This window comes from Megascapheus bottae, chromosome 18, assembly GCF_031878675.1.
Source record: "Megascapheus bottae isolate mThoBot1 chromosome 18, mThoBot2.hap1, whole genome shotgun sequence".
Classification (NCBI taxonomy): Eukaryota; Metazoa; Chordata; class Mammalia; order Rodentia; family Geomyidae; genus Megascapheus; species Megascapheus bottae.
In genome coordinates, this window is record NC_143526.1 from 33,916,129 (window position 1) to 33,937,341 (window position 21,213).

Genomic DNA, 21,213 nt, shown 5'->3' on the forward strand with positions numbered 1-21,213 from the left:
AATAGTCATGTGATTATGTGTGTGTGTGTGCGTGTGAGAGAGAGACAGAGAGACAGAGAATGTGTGAGAGAGAGACAGAGAGACAGAGACAGAGAGAGACACAATATTTTTAAAATGTTACAGACAAATACTTCTGTAAAACAGAATAAAAAAATGAATGGCCAGAAGTGTCAATTATCCCAGTTAGAGCATTATATATCATATTCATGTATCAAAGTAATATATTGCGCCATATAAATATGTGGAAATACTATGTACCAGTTAAAAATAAATGACTGAAAAGATGAAATAAAAGGTGAAGTTCAGTGGTTATAGGATTCGTCTGTCAGATTTGTCATTAAGGTTTCTAACCGCGAGCACTCATTTCTGTCTTGGTTAGAGACCATACCCAGTCTGAGGAGTTTGAGGATGACGTCTGCCAACCACGCCATCAAGATTCTGATTCCACAGATGGATTAGTCCATTGGTGAAGACAGAGCTCAATGATCTAGTCACCTTGTATAATTGGATCCACTGGTTGGGGATAAAGCCTTCAATGTATGGAGGACACTTCATAGACCAGCCATAGGTATGTTTCTCTCCTTCTTTTCTTCAGTCACTACTCACACTTCAGGTATCAACCTAGCTGCCATTTTCAAATGGAAGGCCTTAGCAATGGCTCTGAGTAGGTTAAATTCCCTCTCTGTGGAATCATTTAACAGTGAGTCTGGGTATGTGTTACAGGACTTATTTTTTTTTTTGTGGGTCATAGGGCTTGAACTCTTGGCCTAGGTGCTGTCCCTGAGCTCTTCAGCTCAAGGTTACCACCCTACCCCTTGAGCCACAGCCCTACTTCCCATTCTCTAGTGATTAATTGGAGATAAGAGTCTCAGGTTCCTTAGTGCCTGGGCTGTCTTTGAACTGTGATTCTCAGATCTCAGCCTTCTGAGTAGCTGGGATTACAGGCGTGAGCCACTGCGCCCAGCTATAACATTTCTTGACATTGGAAATTTTTATCTATTTTTTTAAAAAAAATTTTGTGTTTCCCCAGAACTCCCATGTGAAAGCCACATAAATGGGGATAGGTGTATTTCTCTTCATCACTGCAGGGTTAATGTCCAGCTCAGGGTTTGACAGGGTGCTGTGTTTGTCCCTTCCAGACTCATACTGAAATTTAATGGCCATTGTGACATTGGGACCTTTAAGAGATGACATCGTGAGGCCAGGAGGTCTCTGCCCTCATGAATGGGTTAATGCCATTGTCACAGGAGAGGGTCACTGGTTGAGGCGTGGGCTCCTGATAAAAGCCTGGATTTGCCCCCCTCTGGCTTTCTGTCCCTCCTGTGTGTCCACACTCAGTACTAAGGCCCTTACCAGATGCCAGCGCCATGCCCTTGGACTTCCCAGACTCCAGAACAGTGAGAAATGAATTTCTTTTGTTCATAAATTACCCACTGGCTGGCATTCTGTTACAGCAGTAGAAAATAGAATAAGGCACCCAGAGTTAGTGCTCAATAAATATTCTCAAGGACCTCCCCTCCCCCTTCCCTGCCTTGGCAGCTTTGGGTCTCAGGGGCCTTTTCTGTCAGTGACACCCCTCCCCCCTCAGCTTGCAGCAGGTGTCCTTAAGGTCGCATCAAGTTGTAGAATGAGGCTGGAGTTCCAGCACAGGAAGGGAGGCTCCACTGTGTCCCAGCAGCCTTTCAGCTGGTGAGCAGTGGGCCCTGTAAGACCAGGCAGAGGGCAAGGTGGGGTGTTTGGGGTTATGAGTGAGGCTAAGTGGATAGGGCATGGAGGGGGGCTAGGCATTGAGCACAGCTGTGGGGTAAAGGCAGGGCCACAGAGGTCAAGCTCGGCTGACTGATTCCTTGGATGGTCAAGGCTCAGCTGTAATCTCAGCCTTGGCAGTGACAGTGATTGAACTCACTGCTTGGAGCCTGTGGCTTGGGTCAGGCAGTAGATGGGACAAAGAGCAAGTTGAATATGTGGCAGTGCATGCAGGCATTCTGTGTGTGTGCGTGTGTGTGTGTGTGTGTGTGTGTGTGTGCATGTGCATGTGTACACATGCTCAGGGTATGGGCTGTGCAGGTGTGCATTATGGTTGAGGGTACATTGGAGAATTAACTGTGATTTTATGCAGTTGTATGCGCATTACATTGAGACAAATGAAACTGTCCATTAAAGAGCAAATTGGAGGGATGACAAAATGCCAGCAGACATGATAGCTGTCTTTCACATGGGTGAGTCCAGGGTCCAGGGACATTGTGTGAGCTGGTGCTGCATGTGGCACAGGCATATATCATAGTACATGGGAGTGGACATGAGCTATCTACCAGTGACTACACCTGTGTGTGCATGTGTGAGTGGTGCATGTGTGGCGTGTGTATGATGGTGAGGAAGTCCTGACAAATGTGTGTGTCAGTACTTGTCCATTATATGTACATAATGACACATGTCACCCCAGTGCCATGGAAGATGGGAGGGGTGTACATCTCTTCTGATAAGTGGATAAAGGGATATAAACTATCCACAAAGCCTTAATTTCAGCCCACATATTCAGAGTGTGTGTGTGTGTGTGTGTGTGTGTGTGTGTGCGTGCGCGCGCCCGTGTGTGTGTGTGTGTGTGTGTGTGTGTGTGTGTGTGTGTGTGTGTGTCCTGACAGACAACACTGGTCACATTTTCATCTTGTGAACACAGAGACAACTGCTCTAGAGATCCCCCAGTCACCATCTTTGGTTAGGCCTTGGAGAGTTCATGCATCCTCATTGTACACAGCCTGTGTATCACCAAGGCAGAGGTGGTTCCTCACTTGAAGAGATCCCTCATCAGGCAGTATCACTTGTTTGTGGAAGACATGGAGGGTCAGGCTAGAATAGCACAGCCAGGCATAGGCATAATAGTTGGGGCACAATTTGTGGAACCAAAACCTAGATTCAGTCCTGACTTGCTGTGTGGCTTTGTTAAAAAAGTACTCTAATTTCCCACTTTAAATTTTACCTAGCATTGACACCTAGCAGAGACCTCTCTGCCATACAGCTGGATTTGAAATATTTCTTCTTCTTCAAGAAAAAAAATGAATGCTACCACAGGAAGGGTTTATTTTGTTCTTTCTGTTCACTAGTATTTTGGTTTTCAGTCTCTGAGACTCCTGGTATTTATTCTATGTGGTTCCTTGTCCCTTTGAATAAAATGAGAACAATGTCCTAATGAAAAGAGAATAAAATAACATGGATAATTCTGGAGAGGATGTTTTTTTTTTGTTGTTGTTGTTTTTTTAGGTGCCATGTTTTCTTTTTCCTGCTTTGGTGTTTCCCTCACCCTGGACCACATGGAACTTATGATAGACATGTTGTGTAGCAAGAAACAAAACTATATTGTTCAGTCCTAGAGGGTTATTCATGATTGCATCATTACTTAGCTTATCCTGTCTGACACACTTCATAGGTGCACGAAAAGGGGAAATACTTACCTTTAGTTCCCAAATGACCTCAGTGGTTTTGGTACTTGTGTAGTTGTAGTCACTTAATAGGATCAGCCTCATGACTGTGGGACTTATGTCATAACGATCTGCTAAGAATGATGACTCAGGGCCACAGATGGTGTGGTTCATGCTTGTGATCCCAGCTACCTTCTTGGAAATTCGAGTAGAAAGTGAGAGATTTCGGTGATAGGACACACCAGGCATAGAAGTTTATGAGACTGTCTCAATCACTGTTTGGGCACAGAGAGATATCCCTGTCATCCCCAGTGACTTGGGAAAGCCACAATAGAAGGGGATCAAAGGCCAAGGCATAAAGCAAGACCCTAAGTCAAGCATGAATAGTGTAAGAAAGGGGCTGGAGATGTGGCTCAAGTGGAAGAACACCTGCCTAGGAACTGAAGGAGTCCCTACTATTTCCCCAAACAAACAACCATCCATACAGAACAACAACAATTAAAAAACCTGAAAAAATAAGTGGAGAGACATTTCTAGAGAGTGTTGAGGGTGTCTGTGGAGGTATAGCTAACTCTTGTTTTGGGGAAGAACCTCATTTTATGATCTGATTCACATAGTAAAGAAGTCACCCCCCCCAGGTGAAGGTGATAGTGTAGATTTTTCCTTTCCTGCAGGGCAGAAAATGCCACCAAATGTGGAACAATGGGTCACTTTTCTTTTCTTTTTTTATTGTAATTAATAAAAGGGTTACATGATATTTGCCAGATAGAAGGTGCATTAATTCACATACATTGATACCCGTTCACATGTCTTGGTACCCATTACCTTCCCCTCCACCCCCCCCCACCCATCTTGGTTTTCCCCCCTTCCCTATCAAATTTCAAATAACCAAATACAAATAAATTCTTTTTTAGAATCACACAAGTTATAGGTGATCATTGTGGAACATTTAAGGAATTCAGAGAAATAAAAGACCAAAAAATTTAAGACCATCTAATATTTTGCCACCTAGAGATGACCCCTACCCCAGTACTTGTATTTGGTCTTTTAGGTGTTTTCCATATTACTTAAGCACGAACGACACTATAAACACATTTTTTGCCTTCCTTCATTCACTTCATGATCTGAGGAATTAGAGGGCCACATCATTATTTTCAACAGCTGCATAGTATTCCATTATACCTTGCTTCTATTTGTCTATTGGTATCTCTTCAAGCACAAGCCTGATTTTTTTTGGAGCTTTAGGTTGTTTATAAACTCCTGCTGTTATAAATAATGCTATGATAAAACTCCTTGGAAGATTCATCTTCTGGCCTAATTATTTCCTTAGAATAATTCTTTGAAGTGGGATTACTCCTCATAGCAATGTACTTTTCAAGGGCTTTTGTTACCTGATGCCAAATTGCTGCCCAGAAACGCAGTATTAATTTGCAGTCCTAGCAGCAATGCATAGAAATGGCCTTTCCTTGATTTCCACATCAATCCAAGGTATTGTCAGTCTCTTAAATCTTGGCTAATTCTAACGGTGAAAAATTGCCTTTCCTGGCTTTAGTTTGCATTGATTCCTAGTGAGTTTGGGCAATCTTGTTTTTTTTCCCCTTCTTGTTTTTTTAAAAGAAAGGGGCATTGTTAAAGTATCTCTCAGTGGGATTCTCAGAATGCAGTAGAGGCAATGTGTTCACTTTGTAAAGTTAATTAATTCATGCATTCATTCAAAAATGCTTATTTGCACCCACCATGTGTGAGGCATAGTGTTCAGTGTTGAAGTGAGTGACTGTAGGGAATTTGATTCCCCAGGTCATGGGAGAGTTGAGGAGTTTACTGGAATTGGTGAGACAATCCAGGGTTTACGAAGACTGACATGTACCCTATTCTGGGGTTCATTGACAGTAAGTAGTTTGCAGGTTTTCTTTTTTTCTTTTTGAAAGGGGGCAGAGAGGGACTTGGATCTTCACTCCAGGCATCTGAGTTTCTCGAAGTAATAGGTAAGAGAATTAAAAGCATTGTATCAGTCTTTATGTATTGAAGCCTGATAACCAAAGGAGACCATTCTTACCTTTATTCAAATTTTGATATTTGCTTAATTCTGGATTTTCACACTAACTATGATTCAAAATAGTAGGTAATGGTATGTATTCTGATTACTGCGTCATCTTGGCTTATCTTTAAATTTTGTGTCTGAGGCAAATGTCTTGCTCAATATTCTTTTTTTTTTTTTTTTGTGCCAGTCCTGGGCTTGAGCTCAGGGCCTGAGCCCTGTCCTTGGACTTTCTCAAGACTAGAGCTCTACCACTTGAGCCACAGCACCACTTCCGGCTTTTTTCTATGTATGTGGTACCGAGGAATCGAACCCAGGTCTTTGTGCATGCTGGGCAAGCACTCTACCTCTAGGCTAAACTCCTGGCCCTCTTGCTCAATATTCTATGTATTCTTGCTACCCTCCTGATATATTTCTGATTTCTAAAGTTTCTAGGCCACATAGAGAGGATCCTGCAATCTGGACTCGGAGAGTCTCCAGACTTATAAAGGAATAGTATTCTGATTGCACAATCAGAAAGATTTCATGTCATTCCAGTGACTGCTATTTTGGAGAATTGCGCTGTACTAGGCCCTGGGTAAGATAGTAGGGATATAGATAGATAAATACTCAGGCACAGTAAGGAGCTGAGGTTCATAGGCCCAAGTAAATAAACTAGCTTGTCATTGCCCACTGACCACCTCTGTCCTTAGAAACTCATACTCTGTCTTCTATGCTTCCTTATACCTGTCCAGGTTGGCATTTTTGGTAGAGGGCTCCTCACATTTTCAAGGATCTTGGATACAAAGCATCAGTATTAATAGTCTAGACATAATTGTATAATTATATGTTATGTAAGCCCCTCTATTATGCTGATAAAAACTCTTAGGTTTATGTATTAGATCCAATAAGGAATTAAAGGGAATTTCATTCCACACTTTCTGAGATAGTTGAAAAGCTAATTGGAAATGATGAGACAATCCAGAGTTTATGAAGTACTGAGAAGCCACTAGTCCTCAAGGCTGGATAGGCAAAGGGAAGGAATAATCTTTTCAGAGCTCATGGCTTGAAGTTAGAACTATTTTCTCCTTGGTATCCACTTCTAAATTCAGAGTTTTCTCTTGGGCTAGGGGTTCTCTTTCCTGGGACCAGCCCTGGTGTCACATTTAGGTTTGCTCTGGACAGTTCTGGCCTTTTCTTTTCCCTGCTGTGGAGCTTGAACTCTGGGCCTGAGCACTGTCTCTGAGCTCTTCAGGTCAATACTAGCGCTCTACCACTTGAGCCACAGCGCCACATCCGGTTTTCTGGTGGTTAATTAGAGATAAGAGTCTCAGGGACTTTTGTTCCTGGGCTGGTTCTGAGCCATGATCCTCAGATCTCAGCCTCCTGAGTAGCTAGGATTACAGGTGTGAGCCACCAGCATCCGGCTGAACTATTTGTAATCGGGGTTCTGGTGGATGATGCACAGATTTGGTGGGTCCCCCAGGGGAGAGGGGCAGGATAGGGCACAATGATTGGAGGAATGTTCATCTGCATGGTGACAGTGGCATCATTTCCTGAGATAGATCAGTATGCAAAGAGTCAATTCCTCCAATGTGTATGAAGACCTTGTCCTTTGATTTTCCAACCTCCCAAGAATCTAGGGCTCAGTGACACCACAAGGGTTCATGTGCTCTCTCTCCACCCTATGGCTTAGGCATCAGTTACATGAAAGGCTGCAGACATTGAAAGGAGCTGGGGCCTGGTTGTTCCAGCTCCAGTGTGGGTTAATGGCCAACTGTGCATTATGAAGGACTAATTGTGAGCCCCTTGAGCCTGCTGGCTGCCCTTGTGCCTGGGACCCTGAAAGAGGAAGGAGGAAGACTTAATGAGTTTGTCACTCATTATCATAGACAGTAGAGGTGTTGGCAAAGGAGCTGGCGGTCCAGGTGTGGTTTATAAGAAGGTGGGTTGGCACTTCTGGAAACATGACTTTACAATCTGATCTCCTGCCTTCTTCCCTGCTCATGTTATGACATCCAGTGATTTACAAACAAATGAAAACAAAAACAGGGGCATGTGCAATCCTTGGGAGCTCATGACCAGGCAGAGCCGTTAAGGTGGAGAAGGGACTGAGCCTGCACTGGGTCCTGACTACTGTGAGCTGGGGCACTGGGTGTGCTGGGATGTGAACTCAAGAGCAGAGGGAATAGACTTGGCTGGTTGCAGGTACAACTAGGAGATGGAGAGGGAGGCAGTGGCTGTCAACCTTCTGCACCCTTTAGAGGTCTGAGTAATATCCTGCTTCTGGAACAGCTGCAGGGCTGGGATGGACAAGCCAGACTTCCAGGGATGAGGGAAGGCAGCATTTAAGGTGGTGCTCACTTTGAGGCCTATGCAAGTTTAGGAGCAGTGTTGAAAGAGGGTGCCCAGAGTTTGTGCCAAGTGTTCCTTGTGTGGGTAAAGCCAAGGTGGTGGCTGTCTCAGGGTGCCCAGAAGAAATTCCTCTTCATCTCCTCCTTAGGGCTTAGCGCACACCAGTGGATCTTGTGCTCATCTTTGATCATCTCCACGGACTGACCTGGAGGCTCTCTGAGAGCCCCGGTTCACTTGGGGAAGGACAAATGTGGCCAGTTGCTCATACTTCTCGTGTAGTTGTTAAGACACATCTGGCAGGAAGGTAAGAGGAGCTGTATTTGTGGAGGTGAAGAGTGATCGTGATCCGAGGCCAAGTGCTTAGCAGTGCAGCGCTTCAATTTCTTGATCTGCAAGTGGCCAATTTGTTTTCACCTGGAAAGCTTTAGATCATTGCACAGTGCTCTCTTATCACCCAAGTCTCACATTCACTGGTCACTTCCTTGAAGAGGTTTTTCTGGTCGAGACTGCCCGAAGGAGATCCTCATCATTCTCTAACCTTAATTCTGTTATATGCAACTGTTGACTTCATAGCCTGTGCCACCTTTCTTCGATATGCATCTGGAACCAGTGGGGATTCATTTCTGTGGCAGCAGGGATCAGGTCTATCTGGCCTAGTATAGGTACTTGCTGCAAGAAACGATGAATGTGGGAATGATTTAAAATGATACTTAACCTATTATGTGGTTGGGGAGGACTAAGGAGACAATTCTGGAAGAGAGATTGGTGCATACTAAGTCAGCACCTCTGAGGCTCATGACATCCATATTCACCAGCTGGAAAGTGGCAGCCCAGGCTGTTTCTTTCTGGACGTGATCTCCTTTTCAATGCTTTTCTGATGGGATGAAAATGATGATCAGAAAAATCTACCATTTCTTTGGGAAAGCAGGTGTTCTGCAGCGGGGGAGGGGAGAGTCCTATGGTCAGGTTGATCAAGTTGTTACTAAACAGGAGAGAGAGTAAAAATATTAAATAGTTGGGCTGTGATAGAATAGGAATAACTCCTAGAGAGAGAATTAGTTCTATTTTTCAGAACCTGTTAATGCTCCCTTTTGGGGAAAAAAAGAGGCCTTTGCAAATTTGCTTAAGAAGGGGAAATCTTGGATCACTTGAATGAGAAGAACAAATGTCCTTTTATGGGGACGTTTGAAGAGGCAAAGGAAGATCTGAGACGGAGGAGGAGAGGCGATGTGAAGATGGAGGCAGTGATTGGAAAGATGCAGCCACTAAACCGTGGGATGATGAGACTGTTTTGGTAGCAGGTCAAAGGAGGACTCATGAGAAGGTAACATTTCACTTGAATGCAAGGAGAGAAGGAGCCATGTGACCACGTGGGAAAAAAACCTTCCAAGCACGGGAAGGGCACGTGCTTGGAGAATGTTAAAGCTGTCGCAGTGACTGCTTTAATCCCATGTGTGATGGGAAGCTGCTGGACAGATGTAAAGTAACTGGGTGTGAGCTGGCAGCTGGAGACAGCTAAAACACTCTATTTATTCCATCTCCACTGTGTTCCAGGAACTTCCCATAATCATTTAAGTCACTCCTCATCCTAGTTGTTACTGGTTGCAATTGTGCTTCCCACGATAGAATATTAAAATATGATAAAACTCAAGTCTTACATTTTGTAAGTGGAAGAGCTGGGATTTGAACCTGTCAATGACTCTCAGTCCAGTGCTCTGTGCTGCACACTACAATTCTTGAGTTGGTGTCTCTATGGGGAAAAGGGTTTGTGCATTGGATGCTGGGCAAATTGTATGTGTGAGGGCCAAGGCGACCCTTTGATGAAGGCAGATTCCCTGTGAGTCCTTCTTCCTCCCCCTCTCCTCCGCCCTACCACTGGCCAACATCTCTCACACAGATTGTCTGCCACACAGATTAATAGCGGCTTGCTAGAGGTGCCATGTTTCCTTGTTCCTCTGTACCTGTCCATGTGGAGAGATGGGGAAAAGTGGGCAGCCATGCTGATCGGGAACCTGTACCAGCACAGCTGGCAGCTTGCACAGCGCCCTCATTGGAAAACCATCCATCAGCCAGCAGCCGCACTGCCATCCAGGCCCGGCTGTTGAGTGGCACCTCTGGGCCTTCTCAGGTGTGACAGGACTCCAGCTCAGAGCCTGGGGGGCTGAGTCTGCTGCCTACTTCTTGGAGGATTCTCAGGGGTGCTGTAGAAACTGCACCTTACTAAGCCCTTCATGCCAGGCTGAGGGACAGGTGCTTCAAGGTGGGGAGAGGTATTTTTGACGACAGCCCCTGTTGTCTCACTGTCAGTACCCTGGAAGAGCAAGAACCCCCAAGGGGCAATGCCCCCCCCCAACAGTTTCACAAACACTAGTGTGTTACTCCCATGTATTCAGCAGATATGGGATCCGAGGGACCATTCCTTTAACATACAGGCTTGGTGGTGGGGAGACATTCAACATCCAAATTATAGCCCTTCTTCTCTTGCATCCTATCACTGACTCAAGTCTTTAAACCTCATAGGCCCTCAGACACAGAGTTATCTTCTTGATTTCGCCTTTCTCACATTTTTATCCAAATCAGGAGCTGGCTTGGTGGTAGGTCCTAACTGGTGGTTGATTTTCGTATTAGTTCAGGGCTGTTTGCATCCATTTCTATACACAAAAATGTTTCACTTCACTTTGCTCATTCATTCTGTCTCCTGGGGTTTCATCTCTTCCTTTGTCCAGAGCTAGCTATCAGCTGCTGGCTGTATTACAGTCCCTGAGAAGGGAGGCAAAGGCCTCTTATGCCTCTTGGGGCTTGAACTCACATAAGGAGAGATGGATTCATTTGGAAGCTTCAGGTTGAGTCCCCATGATTCATCTAACCACATTTTACCTCCTCCTTTCTACTTCTTACTGTCTAATAGCCTTGCTTTTGCTACTTCACATAAGATCATAGGAGCTGGAGTTCTGTCTTGCAGAATTCCCAGAGGGACTCATTCCCCTTTCTCTGTGTCTTAGTAAGTAGGATCTGCAAGTAGGAAAATAGCTCTAATTCCTTACAGAAGGTATTTCAGTAGAAAGGGAACTCTTCACATGTAAGTGTAATCCTAAACCCCTGCTATAGCCCATGCTTACTGATGGTGCCAACCAGGATTGCAAGAGTAGCTGACTCCCAGTTTCCCAGAGTACCCGGCTTGGGTATCCTTGGCAGCTAAGTAGAAGCCTTTCATTCTTTCCCCTGGTTTCCTTAGTGTGGAGGAAACCAGAAGCAGATTGCTATAATGGAAAGTTTAAACAACAGCCATGAACTTTCCCAGATAGGACAGTGTCCTTAGGAGTGTGCTTCTTTTTAACAATTGTTTTTGTGTCAGTCCTGGGGATTCAACTCAAGGTCTGGGTACCGTTCTTGACATTTTTGCTCAAGGACAGCATTCTACCACTTTGAGCCACAGCTCTACTTATGTTTTGCTTAGTTTTTGAGTGCTTAGAGACTTTCCTGTCTCAGCTGGCTTTGAATAATGATCCTCATATCTCAGCTTCCTGAGTGGCTAGGATTACGGGCATATGCCGCTGACACACAGGCTTACATGTCTTATTTTTGTTTTTCCACTTTAATGAAGATAATCTTGTTAAAATACGAAATGATTCTTATGTCAAATATGGGCCATTACATCTACCACTTTTGCTATTTGTAACTGATGCTTGAACTCATGACCACACCCTCTCTTAGTTTTATTTTTTTTTCTTCAAAGCTGTCACCCTGTCATTTTGTCCATAACTTAACTTCCAGCTTTTTATAATCTAAATTGAGAGAAGGGTCTCATAGACCTTTCTGCTTAGGGTGGCTTTGAACTATAAGCCTCAGATATCAGCCTCAGGAGTATCTAGGATTTCAGGTGAGAGCCATTTGGTACGCAGCTGGATTGGCATTTTTGAATGCTCACCCGAATTCCAAGCCTCCTGGCTTGCTCTACCTGCAGCCCCAGGAGATAGTAGACTCCAAACTTTCCCGTGCATCTTGGCAGCTTTTGCACCAAGGCATAATGTCAAATGAGGCACCCTCCCCCCCCCCAGGTGCCTGCAGCTCACCGCCAGGAGCTCCTGATGACTTCAGCTGATTTCTGAGCCTGGAAACTTTGTTGACAATGTGATTTCTGAAACATGAAAGGCGTTATCTCGTCGTGCCATCTGCAGTGTGTCTGTCTGCATGGGGGCTTCCGCTCCCACTTCTGCCCCGGTGCAGCAACTCTCACTGCTCTGTCATCATCTCCCACAGCTAATTGCTCTAAACTGACAGGGAGGATTTTTCCACTTAGAGACACAGGGAAATGGAACTTTATTGCTGATGTTTCTGAGTCCAGTGTACTTTTTGGAATGGCAGTGTACTCTTTTGGCCTGGAAGGGTGGTGTATGGTTTCAGCACTGGTTTAAGGACAGCTCCTTGGGGGGTGGGGGTGGGGTCGGGGAGAGGACCCCGTTGTAGTAAGGATTGGGATGGAAGACTTTTCTGTGATTCTAAGTATTAAGGAGAATGGAAATAAGTTAATAGAATGGCACAGATTTCTCTGTCTCTGGGGGTATTCAGTGGACAAGCAACAAATTCTCAGTCACTATAAGTGAGCAAATGGAGACTTTAGTTTTCTTTTCTTGCTTGCTTGTTTGCTTGCTTGGGAATCCCTAAATGGAGCCAGGTCTTAAGTGGGTGATAATCTTATAGACCAGGGTGTCTCTTGGAGTCAGTGAGGTTTCAGGAAAACGTGAGGTATGGGAAGAAAGTTCAAGGGGGAGGATTAGTAGTACAGTACTTCAGTGACTTGGAACACTACTTTATTTATTCTATTTCATGGATATTAGTGGTCATGAATTCAGACAGGGAACAGCAGGGAGACCTTGTCTCGGTTCCAAGATGTCTGAGGCCTTAGCTTGAGAACTTGAGGCTAAAATCATCTGAAGTTTGCCTGTGGCTGAGGACTTCCAAGGGGACTCTGGCACCTGGCTGGAAAGATGGCAGTGTCTGGGAGGAGACTTCAGCTCCTCATCCACATACTTTTCTCTAGAGGATGGCTCCAGTTCTCATGGTTTAATGAATGGTTTCCTTAGAGTGAGCAATCCCAGCATGAAGCTAAAATTCCTTTTCTGGCCTACTCATGGAAGTGGAGCTCTGTCATTTCAGTAGCCTTCTCTTAGTCTCAGAGTTCAGTCTGATTCAGGTGGAGAGGAACCATGTAAGAGTATAAAACTGAGGACCCCTGGGACCATCTTATAGTGGTATGATCAGACAGTGAAGAGTCCACAGGTTACATTGCACTTGCTTTTGTTTTCCAGTAGCAGGCAATATAGAAAAAGCATGAATCCCAGAAAACTCAGCTTTGTATGAGCCTCATTCTCCTAGTTGAGCTCACTCTTGCATTAGCTCCTCTAGCAGCTTTTCCAGCTTTCTACATCTTTTTCTTCTAGTATTGCCTTTTTCCTTGAGCTCCTGACTCCTATGTTTCCACTTATCCCAGCCATTCTGGGATGAAGCCTCTTGAATACATCATGCTTTTTCCTACTTTAGCAATGCTGTTCTCTCTGCCTCAAAACCATTTCTCACTGCTCCCTTCATCCTCTGATTGACTCATGTCTATCATGGAGCTCTTGACTCACATATCACTTTTTAAAAAAGTCTTCTGTGGAGATTGTGATTTCCAAAGGCATATGTCTCCATATCTATATCTCTATATATTTATCTGTCTATCTGTCTGTCTGTCTATCTATCTATCTATCTATGTATCTATCTATCTATCTATCTATCTATCTATCTATCTATCTACCTATCCCATCTCCTGTGCTATTTGATGTGACATTGACATTGCTGAATCAAGAGGCAGGGCTGACATCCTTTATTTAGACCTTGGTGAACCCTTGTAACTGCCTTGACTAATAGAATTATTGATTAATAGAATGAACAGAAATTGTACTATGTGGTTTCTAAGGCCAAGTCATAAAAAGATATATGACAGCTATATGGCGTTTTCTCTCTCTCTCTCTCTCTCTCTCTCTCTCTCTCTCTCTCTCTCTCTCTCTCTCTCTCTCACACACACACACACACACACACACACACACACACACACACACACACATTGTTCCATGGTGATCACCATCATTTTGTGAGGAAGACCTCAAATAGGAGCTTCTCAGACAGAAATTCGTGCTCTGGTGCTAGTCCCCCAGCTACAGTCAGTATTGCCCATGAAACACATCACTGAGTATTTTCTGATAATTCCAGTCCTCTAGACCACAAATCTTCCAACTGAGTTTCAGCACTGAGCAGGAGAAGTAGTCCCTGCAGTGCAGCTGTTCCTTTGGAACTAAGAACCTTTAGGTTCTTAAGGTTATCTCTTAAGAGAATGGATGAATAGGAGTTTTAGGTCACTAAGTTCAGAGACCTATTTTGTATCCACAGTAATTGATATGCTTCCTGAGTCCATCAGGTTTCCTTATACATGCCATCACAGCTTCAAATATGCTTCCTTCAGAGCATTCTTAAAAAGTTTGTAATGCAGGGCTGGGAGTTTAGCCTAGTGGTAGAGTGCTAGCCTAGCTTGCACAAAGATCCGGGTTCGATTCCTTGGTACCACATACATAGAAAAAAGCTAGAAGTGGTGCTGTGGCTCAAGTGGTAGAGCTCTAGCCTTGAAAAGCCCAAGGACAGCGCTCAGGCCCTGAGCTCAAGGCCTAGGACTGGCAAAAAAAGTTTATAATGCTATATTATGTTCACTTGCATAGCCATGCTTATTGCTGCTGCCGTTTATCATAGCCAAATCATGGAGACAGCTCACATGCTCTATAGTGGATGAGTGGGAGTGGAAGAACATATATATATATATATGTGTATATGTGTGTATATATATATATATTTGTGTATTGAATTAATTTTCATCTCATCCACTGTGAGGACAGACACACTGTTTTTGCTCATAGACACACTGTCAAAGCCTGCTATATAATATTTCCCAATAAATGTGTTAATAGACATATTTAAGAATGCCATTTCTCCCGAGCACTCTATTGACCTTGATTTCTGCACATAGAAATCCCAGAAATCACCTTCATCTCCTGACTTGGTTCTCCTCTTGCACCTGGGAAATGGCTCCATCATCTCTCTTGGTGCTTAAGCTATGAACTTGAACATCATGTTGGTCGTTTTTCATTCTCCTCGTTTCCGTAGAGGAACAGCACAGTGGGTTAGTTTGTCCTTAGGCCCTTATGTAGTTTGGGTTCAGCTGATGTGACTATAATTGGAGTTGTCTTCCTTACTCATATAGTTGACATTCAGGCTGGAAGATGGGAAAGCTATGGTTTCTTCATCATCTCTCCTCACCCCTCTGTGGAATCCTCTAGAATAGCAATGTCAGGTTAACCAGAACTCTGACTTACACAGTGGCTTAGGGTTCCAAAGACTGGTTTCTCTAAGAGAAACTGGATTCTCCTCTTTTGTAATAGAATTTTAGAAGCCATTTCCACCAGTCCTTTATCAAGTTAGTGAAAAAGGGTCTACCCAGGCTCAAGGGTAGGGAGCCACAGATCCACCACTTTATGGGAGAAGCATTATGCCAGAAAATCTTCCTTTGGAAATCCCATCGGTGACTATTCTTAAGTTTGCCACTATGTGAGTTCCAGCCACTATTTGTTCTCAGGTTCAGCTCACCAGGTAGGGATCCCTGAGCTCACTATACTCTGAGTAATGGGGATAGCATCATCTAGGAACTCAACATCTCCCTCAGGTGGATATGGGGAGATGGCCTGGGGGTAAAGTGGTACCAAGCAGACAATGCAGTGAATGAGTTTTCATTTGTTCTGAGACTAGTAAGTAGTGCTTCCACAGTTGTTCACATTTTATATTCTGGCTTAGAGCACCCCTATCCTTTCAGCTATCCCTGTATTTGCCCGATATCTCAGGAAACACCCACTCCAGGAAGTCTTTTCCATGACATACAAGACTGCTTCAGGTGTTTCTTCCTCTGACTTCCTCTCCTCTGTGCTTACCTTCCTTCTAGTTCCTGATCACACTAGCTCACAGCCCACCCCTGCCTACCTCTCTGATCTGTCTGCCTCACTAAACCATAAGCCTTTGTAAAACAGAGCTTCTGCTCTGTCTTCTGTCCAGTCAGGGTCTGTCATTTTGTAGGTGTTTGATAATCCCTCTTCGCATGAGTGGATGGATGTGAGCTCGGAGGAGTCTGCCCCCCAAATGAACTGCTCTTGTCCCCTGATGTGAGCAGATGGCCCAGCTGCTGTGGGCTGGGGCAGGAGGAGGCCAACCCCCTCCACAGCTGCCTGGGGATGGAGCTCTGGAGGCTGCTTTGGGAGTGTTAACTGGCCTGACAGATGGAGGGCTAAAGGCTCCTGGTCCATAGCTTCTCAGTCCTTTTGAGCCTCTCTACTGCTGAGGGACCACAAGGGAGGGTAATGCATCCACACCAGATGCTGAGCTTCCTACGGGTGAGATAACCAGTCTGGGGCTATGGTTTCTGACATCTGTGCATATGAGAACTTGAGGTCAGGGACTGTGTGAGAAGATCCTAAGAGGAAGCCTTGATTTCTTGTTGAAAACTGCACAAAGCAGAGATAGAGGGACAAACCAATATATAATACCCAGAGTCGATGTTTATGGAGTACCTAACTATATGTCCAATGCTATGGATGGTAAGTGATATACTTAGGTGCAAACTGATCTTAGCCCTTTGAGGAAGTCCTGCATTTGTTTTTGATTTTATACAAAGGATAAAAATTCAGAGGTAAAGGGGGGTGGGGAGGAGGGTAATGGGTACCAAGACATGTGAAACGGTATCAATGTATGTGAATTAATGCACCTTCTATCTGGCAAATATCATGTAACCCTTTCATTAATTACAATAAAAAAAATTAAAAAAATAAATATGGTAAAACTGGAAAAAAAATTCAGAGGTAAAGAAACTTGTCCAAAGATTAAGATCTTACTTATAAAGAGGAAAGCTGAGATTCAAACCTATGATTTGGCTGTATAGGCTCAGGTCCACCCATTGTAGCTTACCAGAGCAATTCTAGCTTCCAGGGCGGGATGGTGGGCTCTGGCTTCTGCAGACAGGTTTGGGAGGACATCGGTGAAGACCTAGGTACTTGGCGTTTGGGGATGGTTCAATCTGGTAGGCTTAACTGTTCTCCAAGGAGCCCTGGATGAAGGCTTTGGTGCATTAAAAAAATAAGTTTGGGGAAACTGACTCCAGGAAGCATAGCGAGGGAGTGAGGACCGTGAGCTCAGTCAGAGAAGGCAACCAACTAAGGACATGCGGGTAAACCTGGCACAATAGCCCTGAGTTCAGGGTTTATGTTTAACTCTTAGTATCTCTGCTTTTCAAATCAGTAGAAGTCATTAAAGTGGCTTGTGTAATAGTGTTTGCTGGGTCAGGCTATGGTAACAAAGAGCTTCTCAAATGTCAACACCTTACCAAACAATTGCATTTTACGTCTCTCTCATGTCACAGAGTAGCTGCTGCAATTTAGTTGCAGCTTTGCTTAGGTTCATGTTTCATTCTGGAACCCAGGCAAAAGTTATTCCAGTGTTGGACATGTTAGTCTCAGGACCGCAGGCAAGAGGAAAGAGGTGTGGTAGAAACCTCACAGTTTCTATCACACTGGCTGAGAGTTTAGCCGAGTGGTAGAGTGCTTGCCTAGCATGCATGAACACCTGCGTCCGATTCCTTGGTTACCACATACATAGAAAAAGCTGGAAGTGGTGCTGTGGCTCAAGACATAGATCTCTAGCTGTGAGAAAGTCCAAGGACAGTGCTCAGGCCCTGAGTTCAAGCCAGAACTGGCCAAAAAAAAAAAGAAGAAGAAAAGAAAAGAAACTTGTACCACACCTTCACTTCTGCAAGGGCAAAGTCTGTGTCACAATTGTTCATATTCTAGCAATCAAAGCACATCACATGACCAAACCTCAAGCCAATTGGCAGCAATACCCTTTACTGGTAATAGAGCACTAAATAATCCCAATGGTAACATAGGCAACCACACAAGAGGCAGGCACAGAGAGCCCACCAACAGGATAAACAGAATTTTTACTAGCAGAGGGAAGAGAAGTTGGAAGCTGTAATAGAAAGGTTTCTTAAAGGAGGGTAGGGGAGGAGGCAAGTGGGAAGGGGATTTTTTTAAAAAAGTTTTGCAGTCTCAAGGCTAAGAGAATCCATCCAGCTTTGGATACAGGGATGAAGGAATATGGGGAGCAGAATGTCCAATCAGATCTGAGTCCCGTTCCATGTTGTGGAGTACCTAACTATATGTCCAATGCTTGCTCATTCTTACTTGCCTACACATCCACAGAACTCTCCCAGTAATTTTTTTGGGGGGAATCTATTTATAGGTCTTCATTTACTTCCCTTCCCTTTTATAATTGCTTCCTAATCAGTAGTTGATCATGCCCGACCTGTAACCTGAAAGTGATGTCATCTTCACTATCATTCAAGAAATAGCACTTAACAGTTGTTAAATAGGAGAGTCCATTTTTAGAAAGCTGGCTGCTTATCTTCTCCTTCTTTACAAAGGTGATTAAGATTTATTTTTACTTGGATGAAAACAGCTTTCATTGATTTCTGCCCCATGGAGAGATGGGAGGACACTGGGATTAATCAGAGAGGAGGTTAACCCTTTCTTCACTGCCACTCAGCGTCTGCACGGTGGGACAAACAAGAGTCAGAGTTGTCTTGCTTTGTAGGAAGCAGTAGTTCCTGAAGTCAGTCTTCAGGGCTTCTATGTACTCCTTGCGGAGGAAGGGATCACAGATATGCCCTGCTTAACGATTGTGATGGGATCTTGTTAACTTTTGCCCAGTCTGGCTTTGAATCTTGATCTTACTGATCTCTGCCTTTTGTGTAGCTAGTATTAGAGACTTGAGCTACTAACTCCATCTTATAAGATGATCTTGGTGTGTGTGTGTGTGTGTGTGTGTGTGTGTGTGTGTGTGTGTGTGTGTGTGTGTGCGCGCGCGCATGTGTATTTCTGTTTTTGAGAGAAGATCTCATTATGCAGCCCAGGCTGGCCTCAAGCTCAGACTTCCCTGAGTGCTGTGATGACAAATCTAAGCCATCACACTGGTAGTTCCAGTGGGGACTGAAACTGACAAAAACTGGTCAAGAGGCTTAATGATTTCCTCAAAGATACATAGCTAATATTAACAGAATAGGATAAGTTAGGGTATGAACCAGAAATTCCAAATATATACTAAAGCAAAAAAAATTCTCTCTTACTCACCTCATGGTCTGCATGCCTACTTAAATGGGCCTACTTCAGAGCCCCGTCTGCCCTCTATTTTGTGAATATGGACCTTCTCCAAAGCCAGTCATCCCCCTTGTTCAAGGGACATGTGTCGACATTTGAGATCTGTTGAAAGCTATCATGTCTTCAGTGGAAGTTGGAAAGAATGAATCAGACATCCTTAGTACAACTCTAAACTCCCTGTGTCTTGAGCATGGACAGGTTTTTCTCTATGAAGGTCTCCTTAGAATTATACACTTGATGCTACCCAGCGTTTACTGCACTGAAATTTCCTCCAGAGGAAATTTTCTCCTAAGCAGAGTGAAGTTCAGTGATAATGATAGGTCTGGGGTGGGGAAAGGGGCTCATAAATCCACAGAGAGTTAGGCATACCCATTCCGAAGGCAGAGCCTAGAAATGTGCATTTCTAAAAAAATTTCCAGGGGATGGCTAAGGCTGATGATATGAGGATTATATTATTGGAGAATAACTGGTATTTAGAGAATAGACAATTTACATAGCCAGACTTGTGATGGCAAAGTAACTATTCAGGGCACACTCTTGGGGTAAAAAAATCCAGACTGCATACACAGGACTATTCCTTCATTCCCTAGACCAGACCCAACCCTGTTTTTATCACATTTGTCAGAGACAGTCTTTGTAAGCAAGTTTCTATATATTATTCTCATCATATTCTTCACTTTGACAAAGGTATATCTGTAAATAAAAGTGTGTCTGTGTTAGATGCCAGGTTCACATAGTCGCAAGCTTCCAATGTAACTCCCTTCTGCAAATAGTTATGTTCCCCCTTACTTGTCTCCTCATCTGAAAAATCTTTCTAAAAGATTGATATATAGATTGACATCCTGTTTTTTCTTACAGCTAAGCTAATATATATATTCTGAATGATTTGCAATTTAGTGTTATTTCTTCTGTTGGAACAAAAATAGAACATTTAAAGCAGTAGTAGAAGTACTAGAACATTTGCAATAATAGGACAAGAGAACAGTCATAATATTTATGGAGTAACTAAGTGCCAGCATCATGTAAATCTTTATGGGTGGTTTTATTTAATCCTCTGGGCATTCTGGTGGAGTGGAAGTCACTATTGTACTTTGTGGGTGAGGAAATAGAGGCTGGAATATATTAAGTTACTTGGCTCAGTGCGTTGTGTACAATAGGTGGCAGAGAGAGTTTATATGAGGACTTAATTCAAGCACTGTGATTTTTGACCTCCATTCCTTAATGCTTCAGCCTTTCCTGTATTCATTTGGGGCATACTGAGGTTTGTGCGTCCATCCACCTGCTTTTGTTGGCTCTGCTGCTGGCCTCTCATACCTATGGCCTCTGTGAAGGTTGGCCTTGGGCCTGAGAGCTTACAAGCATGGGTGCCTGTCAGTAGCCTTCTGTACCCTGGAGTGCCCGGGCTCTTCTTTGGCCTCTTTCCCACTGTGACTCATTGCTAAGCTTCAGTACCAGAGCTGATGGTGGAAAACGTGTAGTCTAGTGAAGAAGCACCAAGGCCAGCTCTGGTATCCCAAGCTAGCCAGACAGCATGACTTTGAGCCTTCCTTTTCTATCTTACTCGTTTTCTGGTTTTCTCCCAGAATACTTCTGTAAGAAAAGTCCTGTTCCAATCCTTGCCTCAGGCTCTGCTTGTCAGCCTCAGTTTTTCCATCTGCTCAAGGAGTCTTGGGAACTGCAAGCCACTGGGAGCTTTGTGCTGACCTCAGGTTCCTTTCTGTACATGAAGTTGTGTGTGTGTGTGTGTGTGTGTGTGTGTGTGTGTGTGTGTGTGTGTATGGGGGAGTCTGTACATCATCCCTGTTGATGATGGGGGAGAGGTCCTGAGCCTCAGCGTTCCCAGGTACCTCATTAATTTTAGGAGCCACTGAGCTATATTATGGACCCTGAACCCCAGACCTTCTTTGGGGTGTGGGAGCTCTGGTTGGTATGGTAATGCCTCAGCTCTGGCTCTGTGGTTTACTTTGCATCAGGTGACAGAGTTCTTGGTGCAGATTTCTGGCTGGAATGGCCAATGCTTTCGAGTTCAGGACACTGTGGGGCTCTCCAGGGTCCTGGCTGGGATCTTTTATCTTATAGGCAGTGCCCTTCTATATAGTAGGCTCCTGACACATCCTCTGTTCTGATTTAGAGTCAGGGCCCC

General features: G+C 44.2%; 1 protein-coding gene across 20 annotated transcripts in view; it reads left to right on the top strand.

Moving 5' to 3' along the window:
- The window catches only part of LOC150050474 (uncharacterized), a 542,379-nt gene that overhangs the window by 70,221 nt on the left and 450,945 nt on the right, over positions 1-21,213 (top strand). For 16 of the 20 annotated variants that reach the window (XR_016538649.1, XR_016538650.1, XR_016538653.1 and 13 more), the window contains exon 1: positions 1,240-1,397. Coding sequence is in view for 11 of the 20 variants with exons in the window: in XM_090352368.1 (XP_090208494.1) it covers positions 1,357-1,397 (41 nt within the window). In the remaining 9 variants the exon portion in view is untranslated. Of the gene's footprint in view, positions 1-379; positions 569-1,239; positions 1,398-21,213 lie in introns of those variants that run through there. The other 4 variants (XR_016538651.1, XR_016538654.1, XR_016538655.1 and 1 more) reach the window with 1 other exon arrangement.